This window comes from Scophthalmus maximus, chromosome 10 (genome assembly GCF_022379125.1).
Source record: "Scophthalmus maximus strain ysfricsl-2021 chromosome 10, ASM2237912v1, whole genome shotgun sequence".
Lineage (NCBI taxonomy): Eukaryota > Metazoa > Chordata > Actinopteri > Pleuronectiformes > Scophthalmidae > Scophthalmus > Scophthalmus maximus.
In genome coordinates this window covers 11,707,843-11,726,591 of record NC_061524.1, presented here as the reverse complement: position 1 = coordinate 11,726,591, position 18,749 = coordinate 11,707,843, and the positions used below count along the sequence as shown (strand labels likewise).

The window sequence follows — 18,749 nt, the reverse complement described above, 5'->3', positions numbered from 1 at the left end:
GAAGTGGCCGATTGCTGTACATGAGGGCTTATCCGAACAGCTTTGACTTCCCTTTCAGCACCGCCTGTCTGTGGTATACTCTGATCTCTGATGTCATTTGTTTTTGGACACAGGTGGCTGGAGCTACAAATAGAGATCCAAGAGAGTAGGACACCAATGCCTCACCTAGACTCGGATGCGGAAGACTGTTCTCGTTAACGAAGGACGTAAGGTCGCACGGCTGAGGAAAATCTTGTTGGTCAGAGTTCAAATCTGCATCCATCTCATGCAGGGCTGCCCACTTATGATTGGTGGAGGCCAGCTTCTCCTCGTCTGTGGCGTGGTCGTCCTGTGGGTGGAGGGACGAAGGTTCGTCTGCGGGCTCCGAATCCTGTAACAAAAACCAGGACGTTGTCAGAAGGAAGAGGGAGAAACACAGGGAGGAATGAATCGATATAGCGAAGTGAGAGAGATCAACTATAGAGCATAAGGCACACACCTGGGATGGGTCAGACAGCGGGGATTTCTTTGGCGACCTCTTCACTCTAAAAGTATTACTGAGAAAAGAGAAAATCGGTCAAGATCCAGAGTCAGTCAGCACCTAACCATATCCAACCATCACTGTGTACCGCCAAGTATTTTGCATTAGCGACATACCATATCTCATATAACTGGTTGGGTACATCTATAAATAACAATAATGGTTAGTGCATTATTGCAATGTGTGTAACAGTACCACTTACTGTAAGGAACAAACAGTGAACTGTTTGTGAAGAGGGTATAATCTGTTTAGTAACTGAACACATAATGACAAAAAGCACAGAACCTATACAGGAAAGTATTTCGTAATGTGGGAGGTTAGTTAGGACACTGATGGAAAAACAATCTGTTACTGTAGATTAAATGTGAGTGGCAGGTAATTACTTTTACTGTCGACTCAGATTTTTAGATCCAATAACGCATGGATTCTCAAAGACTGGTTGTCTAGCTTGGGATGAACTTGGAATTCAGCAATTCACAACAACTGTAAGGAGGTATCCTGTTTTATCACGTCCCTTTGCTGCAAAGGAAACAGCTGGTTTCATGGCTGAAATGTTGCATTCAATTTTGGAAGAAAATAATTAATGGGAGGGAGGACAAGCGCCTCCGTTGTTACACTTTGGCATGTCAGTAAACTCATCTATCACAAAGAGAGATAATTTGTCAGTTTCAACAGAGGAAGTTAGTGGAACATTTTGCCATAGTTGAACATCTGACACAATAGTTTGCCATCATAATTTCTTCATCATTCAACAGTACCTCATTGAGTGCTGCTGCACTGACCTCTGCTGGTAGAAGGTTTTGAGCCCTTTGAGTTGATTTGTGTGTATATTCCACTAGATGGCTCTACTAGTAGAATTTACTGCTTTGTATACATTTTAAACTTGTTTCAGCACTAACTAAGATAATTTACCTGGCTGACATATAGCTTAAATGTCTATAATGTTTTTTTCAGTTGGCACTTTCATAGATTGGATTGTACTGTACATAATACAGAATTTGAAATAAAAATGAAAACATCTGCCCCTGAGTGAAAATGGGCAGAAAAGAAAAAAAAAGGTTTATATGGTATTGTTTAATAGTGGGTACAAGGGACTGTGATGTTTCTGTTAATAGGAAGAGGGACAACAGGGCAACATGCTGACTTCAAATGAGCCACATGGAATTAAGGATCAAACAGGGTGGATGGTTGTGTTGCCCCTGTACTTACAACAGACAACATAGAGAGGACACACCCCTGGACTTCCTGTGACATATAAGAATACACAGACACAGGTGACAGAGAGACTGACAGAGGACACCGAATGGCAAAGTAGACAAGTAGACCACAAACACACCGACTAACCCAAAAAGAATCACACCCACAGAGATTGAGACTTTGCTATGTATGAATGTCTGTAATGTCGATGTTATAGAAGTAATTGTAGACTCGCCAATACATCTATGGGAATGTGATAATCTCTATGTGAACTTACGATTTGATAGGAGTTTTCTTCTTCTTGGCAGGTTTGTTCTGGTTTTGGTCGCCCAGTTCCCCAATGTTGTCATTGTCATTTTCATTGTCACAATCATTGGATGAAAGTTCAAAGGAGGCTGAGGCCTTGGGAGGGGAGTCAGCCATCTTATTGGTGGATTTGAAAGGGTCTATGGAGTCATCTAAGTTACTGGGGTCAAAACTATAAGACTGCCTGGACAATTTAGGAGAGTTGCCAATTCCTTTCTTGGAGGTAAATGGATTAAAATTCGGATCATCCCACTTGTCCGTTTCAAAATTGTAGGACGCTTTAGGAACAGGGATTTCATCCTCGTTGCCATTGTGGGTTGCTGGAGAGTTGTTGTCCAGCTGCTCCGTCTGTGCTGGAGGGGCTTTCTTCAGCCCCAGCTTTGGTTTCCTCAGAGGCATCTTGCCACCGGGTTTCTTGCCCACTTTCTTGAGTGGGGGAGAGGCCTGGTGTGATGCCTCGCCGTTCTCCTCAGAGTAGTCAAACTCCAGCCTTACTGACTGACGCTTTGGAATGATTGGTTGCTCTTCAGGGTTGGTGACTGGCTCATGAAGAGGAGCTGGGGGACTGTATAGATGTGGCTCTACAGGTCTACAACTCTCTGGGGTAGCAATGGGAGCACACACAGGACCTTTGCGTCCAAGAACAGGGGAGTTGGCAATTTTACTACCTCCAGTGTTGAAAGGGTCGATGTTATCAAAATTATCTGGATCCCATTTATAGGAGGCACTAGGGGGGATGGGGGATTCGTCTTGGCCCGTTTCACTATCAGGCAGAGGAGTGTCCTCTTGGCAGAAGGGTAAGGCAGGGATGATGACGCTCTCCTCTTGGCTGGTATGATTGGTCTCCTCTGGGAGAGGAGGTGGAGTTTCGACGCGGCTCTTTCTGGTCCTTCGAAGGGTTCCTCCTGGGCTCGGGGTTGCAGATCCTCCTTCTGCGTCCTCCTGTGCCTGGAGTGGGCTTGCAGTCCGAGGCTTTGCCCGCTTCTTGATCTCTGGGGTGCTGCTGGATGAGGCTGGCCTTGGACTCTCTGGATTGGAGTTTTGTCTGAGAAGAGGCTTCTTCCTCAAAGACCCAGGACGGACTTTCTTGGGCCTGTGGAGTGTGCCTGGGGCACTCTCAGTGTCTACGCTGAAGGATTCAGAATGTGGTCGGAAACCTGTTATGGATCCGTCCAACAGGCCAGAACTGTCCAGTTCTCCTCCCTGGAGGCTGAGGGAACGGGTCAGTGTGTGACTCGTTGAATCTGTCGCAAGAACTTCAATGTTGTACGCGCCACTGGCTGCGATGGGCTTGTTTTCATCAAAAGTGATGGATGGAGAATGGCAAGGTCGATCAAATGAAGCCGAGTCAGAAACAGGATCACTGACTGAGGTGTCTGCTGCTGCAAAAGATGGAGAATCATATGACATGTAAAGAGGTTTTATCCAGCTCCTTAAAAATGCAAAATCTAAATTTAAAAAATGGAATTGGGATGATCATACACTTCAGCTGTTGAGTTGTTTTGTTCAGGAGTGAATGAGAAATCCCATATTGAGATAAAAGTTGAAGCTGCCTTTGTTCAGATTCAATTATAAGGATGAATGTGCTATAAATAATTCAGTGAGTCTCTCAGCGTGACAAAAAGTCATGAAAATTTACCACGAGCGAGAGGGACTCAACTGATAGGTCGGTCTTGCCTAGATACTCCAAAAGCCTCCGTTTGGGCAGTGGCGATGCTTGTGTAAGTTAACAGAGCCAGATGTGAAATACTTGTACATTCCACTAGATGGTGTAACAAGACTTTGCTTTACCTGTTCTTTTTTTCTGCCTCACTGTTCAGCTTGTTATAGTGTAACAGATCATGACACTGAGCTAAGCACTGGTCATGGAATACCTACTCCTCACTGTACCTTTGTCATCAGATGTCAGTTGCTGGGCCTGGGGATCCGTAGGAGAAACAGTCTTAACTGGGGTTGTAGATTCCGGGGTCTCAAACGCTCCATCAGAATCTGAGCTCCTGTTACAAAAGACAAGTCAAGGCTGCTGTGAAAACAACTGGCTGAGATACTCTTCTATCCACATCATGTCGAATAGCATTTGCTGAGGCAATTTATTGTCTTAATGTCATCATAGAGATTCAATATTTTTGCCTCGCATATACATCAAGATCTGTGCACGTGTCAGTTTAAATTTCTCATAGATTTAATAGTGACAGATAACAGCACACCTGAGTTGGAGGACCCCCCCCCCCCCATCTCGACACACACATCTAAGAATCATACACACACAAGACCACCTCAAGATCCAAAGATGTCACAGCTATGAAATTGACAGAGGTTGACGAGAAAAAAACATCAAGCCCCAAATGGAGAAATGGATGATTTCAAAATCAAAATCACAATGTCATCATCCTAAGCAAGACAATGGACATTGATTCTTCCTCTGATACACACTAACACACACACATACACACATAGGAGCATATAGCTCATCGCACACCCTGAATACCGAGCTCCATGTTCCTCCATTATTATCATCTGAGGGCCCATCGTTCTGTCCTGTCTCACCTCTGTCTGACCGGCTCCCCGGCAGTCTTGATCATGCTGTGATGGCCTGAGCCCCAGGACAGATGCCGGAGGAGCCCCAGCGTCGGATCGGAGCCCGGGCTGTCCCCGTCTCCTGCCCCTCCCAGCAGTGTGTCCCAACCCCAGCGAGCCCACTGCAGTGGAGACAGAGCCTGCCACGCACTCACTGCCATGGCTGCCGGTGGGCTACCCCTCTCCGCACCAGAATGCTACTGCCTGACACACACAGGTAGACGCCCACCGCCTCGTCCTCAGATGATGAACAACACCACCGGATCTAACCTTTCCTCTGCGTTTTCTCTCTGCCTTTCTCTACAGTCTAATTTCCAGCTCTCTTTGTTTCCAATTTACGGTCCTGTCCTCCTTCTGTTTGCGTATCAGTATGTCTCCACTCCTCCCCACTACGAAATGAGACTGGCTGCAGAAGCCCACCACCTGCATACTACTCTCTCTCTCTCTCTCTCTCTCTCTCTCTCTCTCTCTCTCTCTCTCTCTCTCTCTCTCTCTCTCTCTCTCTCTCTCTCTCTCTCTCTCTCTCTCTCTCTCTCTCTCTCTCTCTCTCTCTCTCTCTCTCTCTCTCTCTCTCTCTCTCTCTCTCTCTCTCTCTCTCTCTCTCTCTCTCTCTCTCTCCCAGCCTTACTCTCTCTTCCCTCGCTCTACCTCTCTCTCTGTCTCCCTCGCTTCTGTATCCACACAGAAGAAAAGGCAGTCAACTGCCCACCCGCTTGCTCATCACATATACCACCACTACATCTCATATACAGTATATTTCCCACCTCGTAATTTTTCCCACCACAATTTCTTAGTCAACCCAAGGTCATTTTAACAGATGCACTGACAATTAAGAAACATATAATTTGATACCTGCTCATACCAGCAAATTAATTAATGTGTGCAGGAGCATGAGATGGCCTCTCAAACATATTTTTTTTGAACAGCATCATGAAATGAGTCTTTTACAACGAACAATAAAAATAGTAATGAAAAACCAAATGCCTTGAGGTAACGCTGACATCCATGGTTAAACTGCATGCGTCTTGACTATATTGATCTAGCTAATCTATGGGGGTTCACCTCAAGGCATTGCTGAGGCCATGCAGCACCGTGTGGGGCTCTTTTGTCACATGCGAAATATGGTTCAAATAAAAGCCTGCACCATGAGAGACATGGGGGGGCCTGAAACAACCGCTAGTCAATACAGCCAATATGGCCGATGCAACAAATATTCAGAGCTGAGACATTAATGTTTATAGGGGAGGCTGGTGATGAATGTTATTGCTTTCATGGCCAATATGTCCACTATCCCTTGGGGTGATATCACAGCAGAGACGGAGGTTCTCTTAAGCCAACAATGTGGCAGGAGTAACATATAGTCTGATTGCACAGCTCTGAACAACTCATCGGGCTACACAAAATGATTTCACGGCATGTTAGAGCTCCAGCAGGGTATGATAAGTGGTACCTGTTTGTTACACTTTTATATATTAATTCTAATTCTTCCTTGGAACAAAAGCTTTGAAAACATGCCCATTATATTCATGTCGCTGTGATGTGAGATGAGACAGCACATGGCTAAGGAGGGAGCCAATGCTGTAATCTCTGTGAGTGAGTCACAGCAGGGTAAGACAAGTGTGCCTGGAGACCCATCTGGATCAGTCACTAGGATCCAGGATCATATTGTCAGATGGTAAAACAGGCTACTCCCAGGACAGGACCCATAGAGTGTGATACTGTATATGCAAAGAACAGATTAGCATCCACCACACCAAATTAAACATATGGAAAAATATAACAACTCAAAAAACTAAAAACGACTTCAGCTGTCTGTAAATAGTTATTACGATGTCATGTACACAAATAAGCTGCTTCTTCTAGTACAGATGGGAATAAAACTGAAAATAGCTAAATAATTAAAAAGTGGTCTTTTTGTGTGAAGAGGACATATTTCATGCAAATGCAAACACTGTGTTGCTATGGTAACTGGAGGTTGTCCCTGCCATATGTTCCACTCTGGTGGCAGCAAAAACAAAACCACGGTGAGGCAGGATTCACACAGTCCATCACGCACGCACACACACACACACACACACACACACACACACACACACACACTAAGTGAGGCTTGCCTTAACCAACAAGGATCTGTGAAGTATATTAAATCATAGAGAAAAAAAAAGGCACATTGCAAATTTATGGGGCAAGCAGCTGCTGGGTCAGCAACATTCTGCATGCTCACATCTCCAGAACTGGTGTAAAACAAAAAGGGGGGAAAAAAAGCAAATCCTCCCAGAATCAATCATCTTTATTCAGTGATGCTACATGTCAGTGGCTTGGAAGCAAAGCAAACAGATTTAAAACAGTTAGCCGACATGAAAACAAACACTAAATGGACTATTGCTATTTCTATACAAATTAATAAGGTGCACAATAATCTGTCTGCCTTCTGCTTTAATGCAGTCGCATCTTCCATGGCTCTTATGTTACCAAGCAGCAGGTAAAAAAATAGAAAGAGGAAACGCCGCGTGTGGGTGAGCAGTCAGTATGAGGGTGAATAGAAACAAAGAGAGCAGCAGATAATAGCAGCCTCTCAGAGGCTGAGACGAGATGCCTGGAGACAGAAACTCGGCAGCGTGAGGCGGGGAGCTGCATTTCAGACAGCCAGACGTGTCTCTGCTCCCAAAGCCAAATCCAACTCAGCCTGTCTGAACAGCTTTCGTAGTGCTGGAGGGAATGACAGTCCCAGGGACGCAAGGGAAACTGGGCTACACTGGTTTGTAAACCCAACACCACCGGTCTGTCAATATATACACAATCTTCCAATAAGAAAAACAAAATTTACATTGCAAATGAGGATCTGTTATCTGTGCCGCCCCCCCAAAAAAGCTGAATTTGATGTCAATACCTAAGAGGGATGGGGGAGGAGGAGACAACTGTGATTAGATGATAGCTGATGGAAAGGATGGAGACGGGATGGATAAATGGCGTCTGGCTGCCCGTCTGCAAGCAGCTGTGTGACTAGCCTCGATGGATTAGCTGCGGCACACTCGTCTCTTTCCTGTCAAACACCTTAAACTCCCTTCTCTGTCTGGACACCGCCTGTCATCCATCTCTTTCCCGTCGCCTCATGCTTTATCGCTGCCATTCATCAACATCTTTTTCTCCATGCTGCAATTTTTTCCCCTCTCTGCTGCTTTGGAGATTTCATCATCAGGTTGACTTGTGATTGACTGTTAGCAATTTGCGGGATTAAACAACCCACTGCCTGACAGACAAAAACATAGCTTAGTTGGGGAAAGGCTTCCGTCAGAATAAAGTAAGCCGTGCCACATGCTTTGCATTCATAAATATCTGGTTATGAGTGTAAATGTCTGTTGTGACACTGTTAACAGTCTATGGGTCTCCCATTGCAGAGATGGAGAGACCAACAGGGGGAGCTCCTGGGCTTGAATCTCCAATATGAGTGAGCGTCTGGATATGAAGTATTACATCATAACCACTGTTCACCCTGTGAAGCACCACAACAGCCTATTATCATTTTTACAAGAGTTTCTCACACCGAGAGGCTTTTTAATGGGACACAGGGCACAGACCAGCTCCGTTGTCTGAAAATGATTCTTCAATCTCAGGAAATGAAAGGTTATGGAGAATCACTCTGCACTTTATGCAGGTCATAAACAGAACCTGACAAAAAAAGTCTTTCCTCTTTTTCGCAAAGAGAGGATGACATGCTGTCTCTGCATCCCGTCTTCATCCAGACTGATGTCTACTTCAATCAGCAAGAAACCTCCCCCTCTGAAGTCTGGTGTCCCTAATGTCTAAGAAATCCACTCAGTCCAGCTCCAAAACAAAGAAGCCACTGACACTGGGAAAAAGAGTGTCAGACTAAGATAATCTCTAAGAGTAATACCTCATCTAGCCTAATCTGAGACTTTGACAGCAAGCAGATGGCACATTGTACAACAACAGGCCAGGTCTGTGAGTCAGAGCAGAGAGGGAGTGGGGGTTAAAGGTCCGGTGTGTAGGATCGAGAGGCATATTACATGTATTATGGCATATCACCAACTAATCTGCTCTGCTGTAGATATAAACGGCTGGTTCTTCATTCAAATAACTGCAGCAAATCACCGTTGTTGTCTGAATAAAGACGACAACGCAAACTTTTTTCATAATAAACTGCAGATGGAAATAATGAAAACTCTCTTGAACTTTGAATTTTGGTCCATTACCTAACATTAAACACGTCCACATCAGAGCCCTGATGGTGAATGTGCTTGAATGTGTGAATGCTTTATATACTGTAAGTACTCTTGACAGTGTTACACAACTGAGGGAGTGAACTCAGTTGACAAAAAGCTAAATACAACCTACCCACTATGAGAGTCTGCACTTTCAGTCCACTGAGGTCTGAATCTAGTGGAGCCTTGAGATGAAAAATGACTGTATGGTGCTATAAATCATTCATTTCTGCATCTCACTCACACACACACACACACACACACACACACACACACACACACACACACACACACACACACACACACACACACACACACACACACACACACACACACACACACACACACACACACACACACACACACACACACACACACACACACACACACACACACACACACACACACACACACACACACACACACACACACACACACACACACACACACACACACACACACACTCATTCCAGTTCCCTCATCCCTCTCCCTGTTTCTCCCCAGGTCCTTCTTCCCCTGTGCAGCAGTGTGTCTGAGATATAAATAAAACAGCGCAAAGTGGAGCACTCTTGCTCCATCTCTCTCCCTCTCTAACTCCGACTCTCTCTCTCGTTCTGTCATCCGGTGATATTCCCAAGTTGTCTTCGTCCAGCCCCACGCAGCGTGTTCTATTTCAACGCCGTCACCTGCTCCTGCTCCCAGTGCGCCAGTCACGTCCTCCTTCACACAGAACAAAACATCACCCCACCAGCCTCCCAGCGGCACCTACTGTACTCATTGCCTCATTCTCGTTCCGACAGGCTCGCCAGAAGCCTTGGTATATTGCATCCTTATGCAGAGTGCTGTAGTCGAGGCAGCCCCGACGCTCATGTGCCTGTGCACATGCTCCGATTCGCTCATCCTTATTTACATCACAAAGGCAAACAACAAGATGATGACATGCTCAGTTGGTCACATTGGATTTTAGAGTGTGAAAGGATTTTACGGCAGTATAAAGAAAGATTGAAATGGGGAAAGCAAAAAAAAATAGAAAGCATTACAAACTGAGGGAGGTAACAGCACACAATGTCTCACCGAGACGTGTGTAAGGCTTCATTTGGCAACAGTGAGTGACATCACAAATGGCGGGCATACCCATAATCCTGCACACACGTGAGTACGCTCTGCATAACAAATAACCCTGCACCCACATTTAACATTTATGTTGCATGGGAGGCCAATTCAACAGCCATGAATAAATAAAACACTACATAGAGCAACACAGAAGAAGCTGGAGCTGCTCTCCAGACCTCCAACTTTGAATAAGGTAACTGTCGTCTGCTTCTTCATTTGCTTGATTGCACCTCAGAACATTTCCAGACAGAACACTGAGCAGGAATGCAGGTTGAGTCAAACTCACATGTGTTCTTGGGAGGGACAGGGGGTCTGTCCTTGCTCCATGGACTCGTTGGCTCCCATCCTCAGCTAGCTCTGCCCCCCCCTGCCCCCCCTGCCTGCTCCTGCTCTCCAGCCACCCTCCACATTCACCTGCTCCCCCTTGAAAAAGGACCCCTCTCCTTTCCCTCTGATCCCTGCAGCGGAGGCAGCCTGTGTCAGAGGAGGCGAGCACCCGGCGGAGCGGACTGTGCTGCAGTGCAGAGGATGAGCGAGCCCTGCTCGCATCAGGGGGAAAGACGAGGGTGATCACGGGCTCCTCACTTCATGCCCAGCATCCCCGATCCCCTGGTCCCCTACAGACTGAGAATATTCCCGCGTCTCATCTGATGGTTAAAATGATGCAGCACCCGGAGGAATAATGCAAATCTCAAGGAGCAGAATGTCAACAAGAGAATAATCCACAAGAAATGGGGTGAAAAGATAAATCCTGCTTTCTTGGTGTTCCTGGCTTGAGTGTCTGAGATGCCTCCTCTCTGTTTGGTTTCTGATATCGCTGAGCTGTGTTGCTGCTCTCACTGCCTCCTCCCCCCTCTTCCCTCCACTCTCTCCCCTGACAGCAGCCTCCTGTGCCTTTAAAAAGACAAGCAGCCTTTATTTTTCTCGGCTACCGCGACTATGCAGGGGAGCGCAACAATAGCAGACCCTCAAAACCACGCTTATTAACAGGCGCTTTCTCTTTCACGGTGTCAGTCCCCTTCTTCCTCCCTTCAGTCGTATCCGTACCTCTTGACTTTGCCTTTGTCCTGCCCGGATTCCCCCTCTCTTTTCCTGAGTGTTGCATAGAGATAATGTAATGTTTTTTTGCCTCCTTTTCCAACAATGGAAGCTTCCACACTCAGCGTGGCCAACCAGAGTGTTGCCTGAGGTAAACAATAGACTGTGGGAAACTAGTATGTATGCGTATTGTTCAACTCTGACCCTATTATATACCGTCTCGTTCAAGCCGCTCCAGCTTTCTCCAGTATCCGAAGAGAATGCAAAGAAACATGAACAACCTGTCCCGTAATCAGACACAGAGACAAAGAGGCAGGGACACGCTCCTCCTGACATATGAGCATCTACATTTCAAAATAAAAAAGTGTCTCTGTGTCAAATTCCTGTGCAGCAGTCTGGGCTGATGATGTTATTACTGCCACTCACAACCAACTGCTTCCAACAACGGAAGAGCAATAACGATATTCCGTCTAGCCTTGTCTTCCAATTTTTTTTTTTAAGTCAACTGTATGACACAGAAAATGTGTCCTGTGGGATGGAAATAAGAAGAGGAACAGATCCTACAAATGTCCCATTGATTGTAACGGAGCAATGGGAAAGTGACTCGCTGGAAATATGAGAGGTTTAAATCTATTGTGCACTCATGGGAAAGTGAGGGAACGAGGGCTCACTACAATAGAAAGCCTGCAGCAGTTGTAGTCCCACAAACCTGCGGTGTGAGGGGTTCAGGTGTCACGCTTCTGCCTACACAAGGACTAAAGGGACTGAAGGAAGTGTAGTTCAAGACTACAACCTAATACATAGTAGCCAGTCCAACCCATCGCCACATTTAAAAAGGGTGACTGTTTGCATGTCAACATGGAATCCATTAACCGATGTTCACAAAGATATCGATGCGACACCAGTCTCAGATGAGCCTGTTGTTCGATGTTTCACAGCCCGAGGGGACAAGTCAAAATGCTGCCCACTCACAACTCCCGACCGGGACAACTGCTACAACACAGATATTGATTGGACCTGCTATCCAGCCCCCTAACCAGTTCGAACATGTATCTGGGGCAGCACAGCACGTTCAGTATATGTGAAGTACAAGTTCCTACTCTATTGTACGACCTGAATAAACATCCTTTCTTTCATTCTGCTGTAAGAGTCCGGCCCCGCGGAGCAGTTTCAACTGCAGCCTGAAGAAAATGAAGAAATAAAAAATTCAGCAAACCCAGGCACTGGAGGATATGGCTGTGGCAGGTTTTTCTGAAAGATTCATAATGGCGCTCGAGAGGAATCAGGGTCGCTGCGATGGAAATACTGTACATGTAGCCTGCAAGACTCTTATTACTTATTACTTAGGGGGAAAACATTTAACCTCCTTGTGCCTGTGAAATGGGTTTTAGTTGTGCTTAAAAAAAATTTAAAACATATAGTTCAGTCTTAAGAAAAGGGTCGCTCACTGCCTGCTGTTAGTTACAGATTTATCAAAACTGTTCTAGCTTTGCTTTCAAAAGCATCCTTTACTCAGAAGTACGGAAGTGAAATTTGTGTTGTGCTCGTCAAGCCAGTTCAACTTGAAGTTTGCACCTTGATCCCATGTACAGTTCCACAGATTGCCACAGGCTCAAATTCTTTTCTGCGAGTGAAAAATTATCATTGTCAGTCACTTTCTCCAAATGTGTAAGACAGACCCATGTCAATCTGCGGGAAAAAAGGCTCAAATACATGACATGAAGGAAATATTATACACTAAGCAGAAAATAGAATATACAGTAACGCAGCTCTGCAAGTCACAAGCAGATCAAAAACGTGTATTGAGAATCCTGGTTTTAGATATCTGTGCTGATTGCTGATCTGCCTCAACAAAAGAGTAGCGTCATTCTTCGATTTTGTAACTTTTTTTAGGATTATTTTAACAGCAGAAAGTGAACGTTAAAGGGCCCATATTATGCCCCCTTTTACACAAGTTACATTGGTTTTCAGGTGTGTGAACTACATGTCTTTGCCATTCCATGTCCAAACACCTCAAGGATCAAGCCACACAGCCCCCTCCTCTTTCTGTAGAAACAGTCCTGTGAGACTACGGTCGATTCCAGCTCTTTCCTGCTCACTCCTCGCCCCCCTCCCTTCGTGTTCCACAAAGCTCCTCCTCGCTCCTCCCCGCGTCTGCTGCGCAACTACGGCGTTGTGCTGCCATGACAACAGTCGCACGTGACAAGGCACATACACGACGTAGAGACCCGGGAGGCCCAGAACACGTTCTCCATAATTACACACAGAGCACAAGGGGCTGGGCGATAGAACGTTAACAACATCCCGGAGGCGAGTCTAGCTCCGCCCCAAGCCGGGAGCCGGGAGCCGCGACCGACCGCCGGGAGCCGCGACCGACCGCCGCAAGCCGGGAGCCGCGACCGACCGCCCCAAGCCGGGAGCCGCGACCGACCGCCCCAAGCCGGGAGCCGCGACCGACCGCCGGCAGCCGCGACCTCCGCCGGCAGCCGCGACCGACCGCCGGGAGCCGCGACCGACCGCCCCAAGCCGGGAGCCGCGACCGACCGCCCCAAGCCGGGAGCCGCGACCGACCGCCCCAAGCCGGGAGCCGCGACCGACCGCCCCAAGCCGGGAGCCGCGACCGACCGCCCCAAGCCGAGAGCCGCGACCGACCGCCCCAAGCCGGGAGCCGCGACCGACCGCCCCAAGCCGGGAGCCGCGACCGACCGCCCCAAGCCGGGAGCCGCGACCGACCGCCCCAAGCCGGGAGCCGCGACCGACCGCCCCAAGCCGAGAGCCGCGACCGACCGCCGGCAGCCGCGACCGACCGCCGGCAGCCGCGACCTCCGCCGGCAGCCGCCGGGGAGGCGGGAGCCGCGACCGACCGCCCCAAGCCGAGAGCCGCGACCGAACGCCGCAAGCCGGCAGCCGCGACCTCCGCCCCAAGCCGGGAGCCGCGACCGACCCCCGGGAGCCGCGACCGACCGCCCCAAGCCGGGAGCCGCGACCGACCGCCCCAAGCCGAGAGCCGCGACCGACCGCCGGCAGCCGCGACCTCCGCCGGCAGCCGCCGGGGAGGCGGGAGCCGCGACCGACCGCCCCAAGCCGAGAGCCGCGACCGAACGCCGCAAGCCGGCAGCCGCGACCTCCGCCCCAAGCCGGGAGCCGCGACCGACCCCCGGGAGCCGCGACCGACCGCCCCAAGCCGGGAGCCGCGACCGACCGCCCCAAGCCGGGAGCCGCGACCGACCGCCCCAAGCCGGGAGCCGCGACCGACCGCCCCAAGCCGGGAGCCGCGACCGACCGCCCCAAGCCGGGAGCCGCGACCGACCGCCCCAAGCCGGGAGCCGCGACCGACCGCCGGGAGCCGCGACCTCCGCCGCAAGCCGGGAGCCGCGACCGACCGCCCCAAGCCGAGAGCCGCGACCGAACGCCGCCAGCCGGGAGCCCTGACCGACCGCCGGCAGCCGCGAACGAACGCCGGCAGCCGCGAACGAACGCCGGGAGCCGCGAACGAAGGCCGGGAGCCGCGAGAAAATGATGGCGTAGACGCGATCTGTTTTTCCGCACTTCAAGGGGGGAGGTGCTGCTCAGGTTGGGGGCGTGGTCGCCCCAGTAGCAGGAGTCAACTTACGTCACTTGACGCCCGGGCTGTGAATGGCTCGTTTACAGACCGTCTGCACGATCAACCCAAACCACGAATCAACGACTCATTGTTTTCTTTTCATTCTCCGTGGGCTGGCAGACACCCCAGATAACCAGATATACGTGGAGGCAGGCTGAAAAGGTGCCTGGAGCATAATATGGCCAAAATGTGTCATTGATGGTTTAATACATTTGAATAATTATATAGTCAAAAAAGGAATGAAGCTTTGTTTTTGTTTTGTTTTTCACAGGAGGATATAATTATTACTTACAATGCAACTCTAGGACAAGAGTTCAGGCAAATTCATTTTTTTTTACGATTAACTTACTGATTAAAGGAGCCACGTTTTCAATTAGATGAGGCAGATTCAAGACTTTTGCTGGCAAGATTCTTCCCCTAGCAAGATAATAAATTTCTGGCAGCTTAAAAGGAGATGTTAAATTTTAACATCACTTTACTATCAATAAAGATGATCTTCATATATTCAACAAACATACATATACAGTCCTCACTTTGCACATATGATGCCATGGCCCCACCTCGGTGTCTGGGGGCAAACAAGATAAACTGTGACATGCCAAATTGTTATCCTACAGTCCTCTTACATGTCATAAATAATGATAGTGTGCTTTCCAAGCCCTCTCAAAATTCTGGTCTTCTCTGAGTAATGGACGCAGTTAGAAAGCCAAGTAGCATCAAGTAATTTGTAATTTTAAATAGATAACTACACAGAGACCTTTCCAATTCAACACAGCTGCATTGTGGGAGACACGGGAGCTGGTGTGTCTCCCTGTGTTCATTCATGTACGCGCCAGGTGACTGCAGCAGTCAGACAGCAGAGTGCAGACACAGGCCAGCATTTAAACATGAACACTGGACTCTGCGCCATCTGCTGGCTGTACATAGCACTGCGGAAGTGGCTGAGTCATTCCCTCCAACAAAATAAAGTCTGTGAAACAAATAAATAAATTGCGAAGCCAAAAAGCGCTGCAGAGGATTGTGTAGTGTCATAACTGGGTGACCTGCGCTGATAGCAAAGGAAAAATGAGAAGCATTTTAATATAGTAAGCATGGAAGTTATGAATGGAAATCATTGCTTGATGATCTACAGAGTGCTGCACATGAAGCCATAATATGTAGTATGATAGTGCAGATTGTGTTGTGAAAGACTTGTTGTTTTAATTCTCCCAAAAAAGTAATATGACCCGTAATGCCATTGTTGTATCAACTATTAGCAAGCCACAATTATACAGTGTGCATTTGAGTTTCCACGACCACTAAATTCATACATTAGCAAATCCAGTTTGGCATGCAGAGCAATGCTAAACTGTAATTTTGTGACTGGGTTAAGAGGAGAGGTTTCTCTGGATTACACTGTGTCACATGCGGCATTATTGCCTCAATCAGAATTGTGTTTAAAGGTTCCTTTTTTAAGGCATAATTCAACATTTAGAGAAATATTCTGATTCACCTTCTTGTCACAAGCTAAATGACAATACTGATATCACTGTCATGTCAAATATCCTCTTAATGCAAAGCTGACCAACTGTCTAGCCCAGCTACATATTTACCGTGTTGACATGAGAGTGGTATCAGTTTTTTCAAGCAACCGTATGTCTGGAGCTCTCAGAATTAACATGCACAACGTAATTCAGTGCACCAGATGTCGATGTAATGCTGTAATTTGACCTGGACTGAGATTGAAAGGATAAGGACATGGCTACTTTTCATCAAGGAGGCTAAAAGGACTAATGACCGCAAATCTACTGTAACGTCTGTAAGAGTGGAGGCACGCAAGAAAACACACACACACACACACACACACACACACACACACACACACACACACACACACACACACACACACACACACACACACACACACACACACACACACACACACACACACACACACACACACACACACACACACACACACACACACATTTTTAACATGATAAATGGTAAGACTTAATGGAACAGGTCCGGGAGCAGCAACATGCTGTTGCAGAGTTCATGTCCATACCTTAAGGGGGGGTGGCGTGCTGCAGAAGCAGGGCAGGCAGATGAGGATGCAGGGGCTGGAGGAGGAGGAGGAGGAGGAGGAAGGCAGGGGGATGCAGGTGGGGTTGGTAGAACTTCAGGTGTGTGCCTCTCCGGGGGTGTGGGAGGAGGAGTGGGGAATTCGGCACTGTCGTGGAGGTGAAGAGGGGGGGCAGGCGGGAAGAGGTTTTCGGAGGGAGGAGGTAGGGGTGAGGCAGGGGGACGGTCACTTCTCTCTGCCTGCTCAGCAAGGGAGAGCCTGTAGGGGAGGAAGTGCAAAACATCAACAGACAAGTTCAGGGATTTTGGACAGCCGTCGGAGGACACGCGCCATTTCCCTCAATACGAACGAGCCATGAGGGAAACTTACCTGATATAAGAGAAAGATGGAACACTCTGCTCTGTCCCTAAACCTAGTAGTGCCTTAAACAAATTAAAACGCTCACTTCAACCATCCCAAGAAGTCTTTGTCATGTGAAACTGAAAATGTTACTCAATACATCAGTCGTCCCACGTGACAGGCCATGTTTTCCTTGCTTGCTCTAATTGTTCTCTGCATTGAAGTCGCCTGTCTGGAGGTATCTGGCTCTGTCATCGTTGGCCACCTGGTGGAGTGGACTTGGCACAGATCCAGTCCAGTCTTATCAGGAGTGTGTTGGCTCCCTAATCTGACAGGCAATGCGACGGACGCCCATGCAGCTGTTACCCACTTGGGCCATGCCTACTGTTTAGCTCTAAAAATACCCCAGCAGCCTTTTCTGCAGAACAGAGCTTCAACAATACCTCCATGAACTCAAGCACATTCACAGTGCTCAAGCATCCAGTTGACCGACTGCTTAGCTGCACTTTTTTATCCAACTGGCTCTTCCAGCTCATTTCAGACTGGCTGTGTTATTCTCCACCTCACTCTCCAGTAGTCAGAGCTTAATGACATTTAATGAGGGTGTGTGCTTTTCTTAAGGGCGTTACAAATTGCAGTCCACCTCTAACACAGGTCTGGTTCCTATCATTCCATTATAAAAGTAGAGAATTTTCAACTGATGCAGGAGGGTCATACGAAGAGGAGACATCCTACAATAATATATATGGAAAGTTTTAGAGTGTGCGTTAAACCAGGAGGCCAAAGTTATACACAATGTCTGTGACCAACATAGAGCCTGGAAACAGAAACAACCAAGTCACAGCATGGACTGAGCAAACTGTCGTGAGACTCACTGTTGCCTCCAAAGATGAAGAGACACAAGAGACAAGGGAACAAAAACAACACTGAGAGACAATTGTGACACTGGGGACGTGTAAGAGTATTTACTGGTTCAGTGGCTTTTATGTGGAGATAATGTCAGCTGGCCCCTCTTAGGTTAACAGCTGGAACTTTTTCCCACATTTGATGTGTACGAACAAGCAGAGGCTTTATTACCATAAGAGAATGAGTGCAACAAGTTAGAGTGGGAACATGTGCTCTTCTTCAGCAACACACCTCCTCGCGTCAGCGTAGCTCTACAGCTGCAATTAACACCTGGAGGCTGACCAATTCAGTTTTTCACTGTTGGTAACTGAGCAGTGTGCAGGGCATTACTTCAGGGCAACAAATCAGATTTTTACGGGGCCAGCGATACACCGCAGTGATTTTCTATCACCAGAGAGACCAGATAACAAACGCTGATTCTGGAACGTCCACTTTAATGACAAATGTGTGTAAACACTTGGTCCTTAAAGTCAGTAAAGTGACATCGCCTGAAGTGTGTTCAAGCCGTGCACATGCACACTTGTAGTGTAATCTACAGGAAACAGCTGGACGCAAAAGACAGAAAGGCCAGGCAGGGTGTTTAATGATAAACAAACCATAAACACAACTAGCAGAAGGTTCTGAGCAAAGCATTTTTTTTTTTATAAGTGCTGTAATGATGGGAGGACCATTTATGTCTTGCAGCCAGCAGCTAGCTCATAGTGTTCCAACACACACGCTGACGCACACGCTGTGAGTGTACTGCACACTGTATATATATGACATACAGACAAATACAGAAATCATAAATAATCCACTCATTTGTTTCTGCCACCACTCAAATGTAATTACCGTTCAAAGATGGTCTGGTGTGGTTGAATA

The 18,749-nt window shown here is 47.7% G+C and overlaps 1 protein-coding gene across 9 annotated transcripts in view; it reads right to left on the bottom strand.

Moving 5' to 3' along the window:
- tacc2 (transforming, acidic coiled-coil containing protein 2) overlaps nt 1-18,749 on the bottom strand; it is a 48,819-nt gene that overhangs the window by 9,588 nt on the left and 20,482 nt on the right. For all 9 annotated transcript variants that reach the window (XM_047334987.1, XM_047334990.1, XM_047334989.1 and 6 more), the window contains 5 exons: nt 16,626-16,901; nt 3,914-4,020; nt 1,995-3,405; nt 479-536; nt 166-370 (listed from right to left, as the gene is read on the bottom strand). In XM_047334987.1, coding sequence (XP_047190943.1) covers nt 166-370; nt 479-536; nt 1,995-3,405; nt 3,914-4,020; nt 16,626-16,901 — 2,057 coding nt within the window. The remainder of the gene's footprint in view (nt 1-165; nt 371-478; nt 537-1,994; nt 3,406-3,913; nt 4,021-16,625; nt 16,902-18,749) is intronic.